General features: G+C 49.4%; 1 protein-coding gene across 4 annotated transcripts in view; it reads right to left on the reverse strand.

Annotated features, from left to right (window-relative positions):
• The window catches only part of HIPK2 (homeodomain interacting protein kinase 2), a 188830-nt gene that overhangs the window by 120997 nt on the left and 55785 nt on the right, over positions 1–12048 (reverse strand). For all 4 annotated transcript variants that reach the window (XM_060633925.3, XM_060633922.3, XM_060633928.3 and 1 more), the window contains exon 2: positions 6766–7849. In XM_060633925.3, the coding sequence (XP_060489908.2) occupies positions 6766–7849 (1084 nt within the window). The remainder of the gene's footprint in view (positions 1–6765; positions 7850–12048) is intronic.

Raw genomic sequence — 12048 nt, forward strand, 5'->3', positions numbered from 1 at the left:
CCTGTCCGCTGCATGTGTCCGTGTGTGTCCTTCCCTGAGGTGGTGTGGGGGACACCTGTGCCCGTTGGCATCTCTGCTGCAGCCGCGTGTCAGCTTCTGCCACCAAGGCGCTCACAAGGACACCTTTGTCTGCAAACGCCATGCACGGGTTTACGCTGTGGCACGCAGCTGGTGTGCACGAACACTTGCATACGTGGGTGCGCGTAGAAGGGAAGGGCACTTGGGCCGATGTAGTCGAGCACACACGAAGCTTCCCACTTGAGCTTTCCAGTAAGAAAATTTTAATTTCAAATTATTTCACCGTACGGTTCAAGGTCCCAGAGATGAGTAAAGGGAAATTGAAGATAACCTACCAGCTGGACAACTTACTGGTTACTTCTCAGACAAGCTGCAGCCCTAAAAGCTTTCACGTATTTATGGCCGTCTCCCTGGGTGGATGGGATTGTCAATGGGTTGAGTATTTCACTTAATACCCTCAAACTGGAGCCTTGTCCTGTTGTTATCTGCTAGTAACAAAAGACTCATTTAAAAAGCCAACGCCTGCAATGTGATTGGTTTCTACACTCTTCAATCAAACCTAACTTCTAGTCAGGCATCTTTTATACTTTATTATCTGTACAAGTTACGTAATTTTTGAAACTACTTATGTTTATGGCTTTATGAAGCTATGCCCCTCTTCTGAAGTGACTCAGAGTACGGCGTTTTAGAATGTGCCGTGTCCCCTCCTCATAGAGAGGCGATCATGGAGGGTTCCCAGTTTGGGGTAAGAAGGCCAAACTCAATCCACAGGAGAGAAAACAGTCCCAGGGCCACAGACAAAACCACCGACTCTGACCCACCATACGGCCAAACACAGGCCCTGGTCATAATGGGGTCCAGATGCAAGAGTGTGGATGGCCCCGTTGACGTTCTATCAGTGACTCAGTAGAACACAGTGAGCTGGGGACACACAGGGCCAGGAGAGGGGTGGAAGCCTCCCGACTCTTCCAGAGCCTATCACTCAATAGCAGGGGTGGGATTTGAAACCAGGCTCCAAAGAGACGAGAGCTTCGGAATTGTGCTTTAGAGAAAGCAAGGTCAATAAACAAAAGAAAGCAAAACAAACGGATAGAAAACTATCCCCTCTAGGCCAATTATGCAGTCACAGTACCTGGAAAGTTAAATGCACTAAAAGTGTTCACATTTATACTGGGGGGGGGGGGGGGGGGGGAGGGGAGGCATCATAATCCAGGGCTTATTCCTAAACAACTAGTACTGTCTCCTAACCTCTGCGTTTCCCCAACTCTGTTTTTCTTTGCCATTCCCGTGGAATAACTTCATTAACATCCTTAACTTCGTTCAATTACTCTGTTGTTAAATCCAAGCCCCATATGCCTATGTTAATGTCCACGATCAGATCTGATTCCCCTAACCCTTACTTTCCGACTCAAGCCTTCAGCTCCTTCCAGATGTGACCATCTTCCCTTATTTATGCCAATCCTGGTGCCTCCCAGGCCCCCCTACCCCCATCTCTCATTTCCTGTAAGACCCACCTCAACATTCCTCCGATACAGCTCTTGCTCTATAAATCTTCCCTGTTAGCCCATCTTGCAAATTCTTTCACGGACTTTGAGTTTCTTGAACTGGTTTGCTCATGATTTGCTCCCTCCAAGGCTCAATGAGTATCTGCAGCGTGATCAAACACTGGCAATAGCAAAACATCGGAATTACACTCCGGGTGATTCGTTTGTGTCCTGTGATCACCTCAGAGACACCATAAACTCTTCCAGATGAGTGATCTCTCCTTACCTCGTTCCCTTTAGATCTGCCACAGGACGCACAGTAGGTACCTAGTGAATGGCAGATGAATGGAACTGAATTAAAATAGACCTTCACCCCACCTAAAACAACCATGTAACCAATCTGAAGACGGACTCTGCAACCAAAAGAATCAGACAAAAAAAAGGTTAGATTATTCTAAAGAAGGAGATCATCTGGCCATTTTTTATGGCCTAAATTTTTATGCCCATTGTTTTTTTGAGGTTTTAGTAACGGTCTTAAGTGTTCCAAATTAAGACTAGACGGAGTGTTCTGAATTGCCAGAAACAAACAAAAAAAAAAATCCACACATCTTAATCACGGACTATCCTTTGCCTGAATGGCATGTCTTTCCATTTGCTTTTCCTGAGAGTAGAGCTTAATATTTGGTCCTGTTTTTAGTTTGCTGATCACGCCTATAGTGGAAATACCCCCATGTCAATTTACCATTGGCTTTCCCTCCACCAGAAAACAACAACAACAAAAAAGCAAACAAGCCCCACAAAAACTGGTATGGATGTAGAATCAAATAAGGAAATGGCAGAGACTTCCAAGGTGAGGTAACAAAAGTAAGTTACCTACGACTCCATTTCTTAGGGTGTGAGCATGTGAAAAGCGATACCATTAAGGAAATCTTTCTCCCTAGCAGTATTTCTTGGAGTGGACCTGAGACCACCTGCACAAGCTCACCCCCAATTGTGTACATTGAAGTATGTGTGCGTGGGGGGGGGGTGGGGTGTGAGGAGGGGGGGAGTGGAGAGTCTCTCTGGAGGCGCTCCTCTGGAATTCTGATTTGGTGGGTATGGGGCAGGACCTTGGTAGAAATGTGTTCTTAACAAGCTCTCCTGGTGATCCTTATGCACAATACAGTTTGAGAAGCAACGCGATTTGGCAGTTAACTATGTAACAGACCTTCGAGTTGGAAGGTCAAGTAGGAAGGGGATACTCATGCATCAGATATAAAAAACTAAAAAAAGGAGCCTCTGTTTCCTGAAAAACTCACAGTTGAGCTTGCCGCTGCAGTAATATGCCCCCAACCTCGGCCACCCAAATGCCAGAGTTCCCTCCCCATAACACCACCTACTTTTCCAGGTACCTTGGGCCGAGGACAGGAACGTCTATGTCATACTGTTTCCACATCACACGTTGGGCAAGGGAATAAGATGATATTTAATACTGTCCCATTTAAAATAAGGAGTGACAGGCTTAAGCGTCCGACTTCGGCTCAGGTCAGATCTCACGGTTCGTGAGTTCGAGCCCTGTGTCAGGCTCTGCGCTGACAGCTCAGAGCCTAAGCCTGCTTCGAAATCTGTGCCTCCCTCTCTCTCTTCCCCTCCCCCATTCACACTCTGTCTCTCTCTCAAAAATGAACATTAAAAAAATTAAAATAAAATAAGGAAGGGCATGCAAGTGTCCTCCTCTTTGAAAGGGAGAGGGGCGCCTGGGTGGCTCAGTCGGTTAAGTGTCTGACTTTGGCTCAGGTCATGATCTCACTGTTTGTGGGTTTGAGCCCCACGTTGGACTCTGTACTAACAGCTAAGAGTCTGAAGCCTGCTTCGGATTCTGTGTCTCCCCCTCTCTGCCCCTCCCATGCTCATGCTCTGTTTCTCTCTTGTCTCTCAGTAATAAATAAACGTTTAAAAAAAAAAAAAAGAAAGAAAGAAAGGGAGAGATCCCCAGGGGATAATGTACCCAGCATAGATATAGGGGGATGCTGAGGGAACCAAGGGATCCACAGAAGGACAGATGCAGTGTGCTGACTTCCTTATCCCAGGCAGCTCAAACAGACACATTCTCTCAAGCTATGGCTGTAAATGTCTTCCTTCTCAGATTAACAATGGACAATTGCAGATTTTCTTTCCATCCCCAGTCCCCATAAGAGGCAATGCAATTGGGAAAATCAACTAGATAAATGTGGCCTGGAGTTGGCTGTCCCTCAGAGCTAGGACTAACACAGATACAGCTGGAGACTGTCCTCAAACACCTGGATTGCTCTCTATGGTTGCCAACTACTCTGGGATTCAGATGAGGCCTGGGGAAGGAACAGAACATAGGCCTCAAACTGGGCTGGCTTTCATGTTGACTGTGCCCTTGAATCCAGAGCTGGGCGCAGAAAGTCACTATAAGGACCCGAAGCAAGTTTTGGCCAAAGTGACCCTGAGGAGGAAGAGGTCTGCCTGCTCAGAATTTTGGTTAACAGTCATCTAAGGGCCAAAGAAAAGGAGTTACATCACACCCAGGTGGAGGACCTTCCAAGAGTAATGGGGGTGCAGGGGCCAGAGGTGGAAGTTGGGGAGGGGGGAGCTAAAGAGAGCCCTGGGACTGTCTGCAAAGAAGCCTTCCACGCCCACCAGATGCCCCGAGCTGGGTCCCAGTCCCCAGGTGCAGACACAAAAGCAAAGTAAACTGCAGAGACCATCTGGTGGGAAAGGGACAGGCACAAGATGGTAAGATGTGAGGACATAAAGAATACCAAAGTCAAAGTTACTGGATCCATCAAGCTGTGCTCTGACAACTTGTATGCATTGCCTTTTTTTAAAAAAAAGAAAAAAAAAAGAAAAAGAAAAACAACAACAACAACAACAATCAGTCCCACAACCCTGGGATCATGACCTGAGCCGAAATCAAGAGTTGGATGCTCAACCAACTGAGCCACCCGGGCACTCCTGCATTGCCTCTTGAACAGTTTTTAAAGGTCCTTTTATAAGTCGCCATGTTCACTTTCTAGTAAAGGCAAATAACACTGGTACCTGTTCGCTGAATGGCAATTTAGGGTAACTGAGTAATAAAAGCCCGAACACCAGCTATTCCTGAACCAGACCTGCGAAGGTGACAGGGCAATCACGCCGCCCAGAGCTACCCCTGGAAGAAGAGCACTGTCTAAAGAGAACATGTGTCGGCTGTCTCACCCCCGCACGTCCTTGTCCTTCAACCCTTCCCTGGGGGTTCACGCAGGGCCCTATCCCGCAGCCTCCAAGCTCAGGCCCCGCCTCCCCCTTGGCCACGGCGCAGCTCATGGTTTCCCTCTCCACGTGGCTCCAGAGCAGACGGACAGACGGCAGACTGCAAGCACGTGAGCAGTAGAACCGTCCCTCCCAGAGCTGGCAGGGAGGCAGGGAGGCCAGGAGCGGAGGTCAGCAGAGGCTCCTCTTGGGCCGGGGAGATGGTGTGTCTGTGCATCTGGATGGAGTGGGAAAGGAACGCTGGGGAAGGACTGGGGTAGAGCCTGAAGAGCTGCTGTGGCCCAGCCTTCTAAAGGGGAGGGCGGGCCAGGGCCCCGAGACACAGCAGGAGTGGGGCCCAGAGGCCGGTGAGGCCCCACTGGATGACAAAGGGGGAAGGGGCGGGGACACGACCTGTAGGCTCAGACCTCCCAGGGAAGGAGGTGTGAGGTTATCTGCGGAGGCCTGCAGGCTGAGGGCGGTAAACGGAGCAGGGAGAGGGCAGCCTCGGGAATGGGTGACCGGTCCGCGGGCCCACGCGCCTCTGGCACATTTCGCAGCCTTTCTCAGTGGCCGCGAGCATCAGGGCAGAAGGGCTCAGGCACACACGAGTCTTGGGACTTCGGTTTTATGGCCTACACGGCAACCTCTTAAATGTGGGTCAGCCCTGGCTTCTCACGGCAGCTCAGCTTCGCTCCTCGCCGACTTCCACCCTCGCGGGCCTGCTCACCGTCACCTCAAACACCGCCCATCACGGTCTCCCCAGAACGGACTCTCCTGCTTCCCGTTCCTTCCCGCTCCTCACACACCAACCACGAGCTGGACAGTGAGCGAGGCACTCGGGGGGTGTGGTGACAGTGAGCGTCACCAGGGCGCATCGTCCCAGCAAGCCCGAGGCCGGTGACCGGACTTCCCCAGCTGGTGGGTGAGGAAGTGAAGGCACGGAGAAACAAGGCAACAAGCCCACGCCACACAGCTCAGCGAGAGGGGGGGTCCGGTTCAACCCCGGCTCTCTCATCCGGGGACCCACCAGAGCTGCTGTTTCCAACCCTAGCTGCTGTGCTGGGATCCCCAGAAAAGCTGTTAAAATAACATCCGTGCATGACCCCACACCCAGAGAGGCTGATTCAGCTCGTGGGGATTAGGACCCCACCCGGCTTATTTTTCAACTCCACCCCTCACCCCACCCCCCACCCCCCCGCCCCCACAGGTGACTGCAACACCCAGGCCAGGGCTGGGAGCAAGTATGCCAGAGACTCCAGAGGGTCTGGCCGGGGTCTGTGGTGCTGTACCCCGGGGCCCAGCAATGTGCCTGGCACGTGCTGGAAGGGCAGTCAATCCTTGCTGACTGACAGAAGGAACGCAAACTCCACACTCCCCATCCAGGGCTCCAAACCTGGAGCTCCCACCCGGCATGAGCTGACTGGCCCCTGGGCCACACCTCACCCTCCTGCCCTGCCTCCTCCCCGGGGACAGAAAAGTCATTCTCCCCGCCTCACCTTCGTCCTGCCACCCCGTTCACCCGCCTCAGGGCTTGCTCCATGTTTAAGGATGCAGCTGTGGCCCCTTGGTCTGGTATTTCAGACCCCAACACCCCAGTTTATCCTTTCAATCACATCTGCCACCACCCAGGTGCCCCGCTGTGCGGGCGGGGGTCCTCCTCATCTCCCGTGCAAGTCTGGAGGCTTCCTGCAGCAGTGACTTCAGTGGTGCCCGCCCCGTCCAGGCCTGGATCCTTCTCACCCACGAGGACCTAACTGCCCGGCGGTGCCCTTCACCCCAGCCTCCAGGGATTCCCTTCTGACTCCGAAGGTCTATGCCGAGAAGCCTACTCGGCTCCGGTCTCGCATGGCCTCTGACCATGAATTCCACGTGCACGTGTCCTCGTTTTCTGACTAAACTAAGATCACTTGAGGGCAACAACCGTGGGCACGTAATTTGGCTTCTCCCACAGTGGCCGCCACCGCCCATGCTCCGTGAGCGCCACCGGGCCCTCGCCATTTCGTCTCTGTGAGAGTGGCCTTACCTGTAGTATCTGGACTGCAGGTAGGTGGAACACACAGCCTTGGACACGTGACTGGCCGAACCGAAGTCGATGACCTTCACTCTGTACGGCTGCCTAGACGGATCTACCAGCATGATGTTTTCCGGTTTGAGGTCGGCATGGATGAGACCGAGGCTTTTCAGCTTCATCAGGGCTGTGGCTACCTGCTGGAGGACTGGGCGGATGTACTTGAGGGGCAAGGGGCTGAACTTGTTCTGCTTCAGAAAGTCATAGAGGTTCTGCTCCAACATCTCAAAGACCAAGCACGTGTGGTTCTTGTGCTGGAAACACTCGTAGGCGCGGACAAAGTTGTAGTCGTCGGCGCTCTCTGTGCTCAAGCGGGCCAGGATGCTCACCTCGATCTGACCCTGCCGGGCATATGACGGGTGGTTCTTCAGGATTTTGATGGCCACGATTTCATTGGTGCCCCGTTTCCAGCACTTGACCACTTGCCCAAACGTCCCTCGGCCCAGGAATTCTAAAACTTCGTAAGTGTTGGTCATGGAACACAGCACCTCATGCTGGACCAGCTGGTAATCACCCTCGCTGTTGGAGCCACTGTTTTTGGAGGTGGCAGTCGATGTGGTGGCAGTGGCTACAGTGGCCCCACTGGCATTATTCTGAATCATGGGTGGATGCTCTTCGATGATCTGCACGCTGCTCGTGTTCTCAATCTCCTCACTCTTACGCTTGAGTCCACATTTTTGGTAGGTATCGAGAAGGCTCACAGTGCTGCGACGCATCAGGTTATGGGGTCCGCCGAGGACTTGCCCGGTGACAGAAGTGCTACTTGCTGATGTTACGACTATGTGCCCGGTGCTTCCTGGGAAGATGATGGTCTGCTCGTAAGGTAGGCTTGGGTTTGGGATCGGCAAGGAGGTGCTGACGGTTGTGGTGGCTGGCTGAGAAGGTGGGATGTTCTTGCCCTGGCTGTACGCTTTGCTGTGGGAGCCGTACCCAGTCATGTCCCAGGCGGAACTCGGCTCCACTTTCAGTTTCTTCACACTACAGAAGGCACTTGATTGAAGGGTGTGAGGGGAGAAGACTTGCACATGTGAGGCCATACCTAGGAGGAAAAGAAAGGGAAAGACACATATTTTAGTCGCCATGAAACGGACGAGCTCAGCAGATTCATCTCAGTTGTGACCGGTGGTTGGGTCCTAGAGAATATTTTCCTCCCACTTCAAAGCAAGGTTGGGAAAGTGAATGTATCCACCCCCCCCCCACCCCAGGGAAGCACATTCTGGTCACTCAGTTTGTGGGGCCGAGGAGTTCGTGTTCCGCCTGCCACCGTGGGGGGTGGGGAGGGGGAGAACTGTAGAGTCAGTCAGGAATACAATCAAGACTCAGATACAGAGTTGGAATATCAGGACTTTGTTCGTGACTTATTTGTTTTTATAAATACCGTTTGGGATAGAAACAGATTCTTCCCCAATTCTCGCTGGGTTGCAATCCTACTAAAACCGAGGACTGTATCAGGTGGCCCAGGTAACTGTTAGACTTAATTGTCCCACATGGTCTGCTACTCCTTGTCACAGACCCTGTTGGGTTAACTCGTTCGAAGAAACATCTTCCTCTACGGGTCCAGGCATGGCGCCACTCATGATCCGGTAGCTTCTGGATGAACCGTAATTACCCCCTGGGATCTTAGTCATCTTAAATGAATTCTCTAGGGCTGAGTAGATCATCAGTTAGTCTGATGCTTTCATTTAGATGGTCTAAATAAAACATTTTGTCACTTATTTTGTTTTATATCATTGAAACCTTTACTTTTTTTGTGGGGGGGAAGGAGTGGGTAAGCACCATTTATGGGCTCTACTCACTAACTTTTCCTGCTGAATTCATCTATCCATAAATTTATCTATAAAGTACTGTTCTTTCGTACCAACATCTCAGCCACAATTTAGATAACCTCAGAAATCTATTAGACTATAACTCTGGAATAGTTGCACAATTTAGAATTTTGGTGATTCTAAAAACAAACAAAAATCATAGAAAAGTATCAAGGAAAAATAAGGCAATGAAATGAGGAAGGTAAGTTCTTAATGGTGAAAGTGGAAACAAACACTGCTCATTATCTAACTGTAGTTGATAAACATTCGTTTTTGAGAGAGAGAGAGAGAGAGAGAGGGAGAGAAAGAGAGAGAGAGGAGAGAGGAGAGAGAGAGCAGGGGAGAGGGGAAGAGGAGAGAGAGAGAATCCCAAGCAGACTCCATGACCAGCGTGGAGGCCAATGTGGGGCTCAGTCTCACAACTGTGAGATCATGACCTGAGCCAAAATCAAGGTGGACGTTCAACCAACTGAGCCACCCAGATACGCCATAACCATTTCTCATAGAAGCACAAGGACAGTGGGATTTCCATCAAGGACTGCTGGTGTCTAGCCATCCTTGTGTTCCTGTCTCAGACCCCTGGCATTACCTAGAGTGGTCATTAAACATTTTCCCTCACACCCTGTCACCTGTCACCCTAGCCACCCTCTCTCCCAGCAGACACCTTCCACTTGTCCAGGAGCCCAACACCTGCAATCTTGCTTTCCACCTTTATTCTCTTCATTTCAGAACATTCCTGAATCTACATCCAGCCCCCATCCTTTCTGCTTTCTCCCCGGTCTCAGAGGAAGCTGTGTCTCTCATTTCCAACCCCCAAATCTCCTTTCATTCTCATGATTCCTCCTCTCCAGTTCCCTCCACTGTCCTCTCCCTCTCCCAGAGCTTTCAATTTCTGCTTGCTAATTAGATCCAGGTCCTTAGTAGGTATTTAATAAAGTTTTGCCAAGCAAATCAATGACTTAATCTTTTTCTGCCTTCCTGTGTCACCGTGTCACACATTCCCAACTCAGAAGGTAAGAAGAGTAACAGCCATACTCTCCCCCTTTAATTTTTTCCTTCTCACCTGTCATCAGTGGTTTATGCTCCCTTTTCTTCAAGGCTCTCTCCTTAGTCTACGCCCCCATCCCGCACATCCACACACTATAGCGCTGTGTTCTGCAAGGTTCTTAAAGGTAAATGACTTCCTAATTGCCTAAACCAATGGCCCCTTTTCAGCCCCTATTCTCCTTGACCTCCCTGCAACATCTGATATGCTGACCACAACTTCCTTCTCGATGCTCTTATCTGTGCTTATGAGAATCTGTAATCTCCTCCTCCAGTGTCTGATTGCACACTGTGTGCCTGGGTGGTTCCTTTTCCCCTTCCTCCTTTAAAATGTTGGTATTTCCAACATTTTGACTCTGTTCTTTCTGGAAGATATTCATTCAAACAGTTTGAGCTGTCATTTTTATGCAGGTGACTCCTACCGTTTATCTCAGGCCAGGTTCTCCCTCTTATCTTCCATTAGGAAGTTCTGCCTCCTGCAACATCAAAGACTATCTCCCAAAGCTGAATTCCTTATCTTCTCCTAAAACTTTAGCCATCTCACGCCCCTTTCTAACATCTCCCTTTCTGTTCATAGAATATTCTTCTAGTCACTTGGTTCCAAAAATGTGGATTTACCTTTGATGAGTCTTCTTTTATCCATGGACAACGTACTAATCTTATTAATTTCTCTTTCAAAATGTCTTCTGTAGCCATCTCTTTATTTCCGTTCTGGCTGCCACTTCCATGATTAAAGCATTTATTTATCACTTCCTAATAGGAGTAGGGCAAATGCCAACATCTGGTCTACCTGAGAAGTCTTTTCCTCTAACTTGTCCATATTCAGTTCACCAGATTAATCTTCCTAGAATAATTCTAAGCACATTACTCCCCTGTCCAAAAACTTTCAGTGTCTTCTTAGTGTCTACAAGATAAAGCTGAGGACTCTCTCACTTAACACTATCACATTCAATTTCAATTACCTTCTTGGTTTCATCTCCAAAGAAGAACTATCCTCAACCCCCAACTTGAATTAAGCAGTTCTATCACTGTTTCTAGAATGTCTCTACATGTCCTACCTCCACACTCCTATCTCCATTCCCTCATCTGGCACGCCTTCACTGTTTCTCTGAAGTTATTCAAAGACAAGACAATTCGTATCCCTCCTCTTCCCAGACCTCACCAACCCACAGTGATCATTCCCGAATCTCTTCCCCTACAGCACTTACCATATGCACTATCCATTTGGCCACAAATTGTACCTCTGCCTTGCAAAATCTTGTCTTGTTGAGCTGAATTACTTATTTTTTGCGCTATTTCACTTGTTACACATTTAGGTCTTGTTTCCATAACCAGCTTATATTCTGGGTCCAAGAGATACAGTTTCTATTATCCATGGCAGGCACTCAGTTGATGGAATAAAAGCACTCTAACTGGCCAGACCTCCAGGAGAGCTTAGCTCTCTGGCCATAGAGCAATGACCAGTCATAGGCACCTACGGGACCTGGCCATCCCCTGGAAAGTAAAGAAAAACCTGTAGCTATCTTCCCACCCATACCAAGGCTTTTTAAAAAAAAAAAAAACGAGGCAGGGGTTGGGCATCTCCTGCCCTGATGTCAGCACTCACAGCCTATCGGTACTTTCAGTCTGGACATGCTCTGACCGTCCACAAGCAGCCTCAGCCTGACACCCAGCACCTGCTCGGAACCCCACCTTCATCCTGATCCCGTAGATCTAAGAAAGGCTTCCCTTTCTGTTTGGATCCTGAACTCCAATATCTACCTATGCAAAATGACTACACCTCCATATACATCTTTCTGCCCGGCAAGACCATTTTGGCTTGCTTATTCAGAATCTACACTTTACCTATTTTTTCCCCATTGCTCTTTCTGTTCAAGTCAACCTCCCTCTAATTCTGTCGTAATACTGAAAATGTTGTTTTCTATAGTCACCAGTACTAAATATTCATATTGTCCTAGATGTTGTCCACTATGTAGAAATAACCAGTCCCTCGACTTTCAGTAACTTATCTACTGGAGGCAAAGCGTTTCCTTTGTCCTTTGCTACCTCATGTGCCCCTCATTCCTCAACCCTCAAGTACTTGGGGAGGGAAGGGTCGCATGGCATTGGAAGAAAGTTGCTGATGTTACATAAGGGAGAAGTGGCTCTTTTCTCTATTTTCACTGTTTCAAAAACATTTTGTAGAAAGGCCAGAGTGTAGAAGTGGAAATTTACAGAGGGGAAGAGGATGGCTTATGACTTATTTGTTATTGGGATGACAGCCAAGGGTCATAAAATTGTGGAAATCATCGCTGGCTACCTCTGGTGACAGATGCCCGGGACCAGAGAGGAGATGCGCGTGGCTAACAATGCCCTTCATCGCGCCTGGGGCCTCAAACGCTATTCCTCA

The sequence above is a fragment of the Panthera onca genome, chromosome A2 (genome assembly GCF_046562875.1).
Source record: "Panthera onca isolate mPanOnc1 chromosome A2, mPanOnc1 haplotype 2, whole genome shotgun sequence".
Taxonomy (NCBI): Eukaryota; Metazoa; Chordata; class Mammalia; order Carnivora; family Felidae; genus Panthera; species Panthera onca.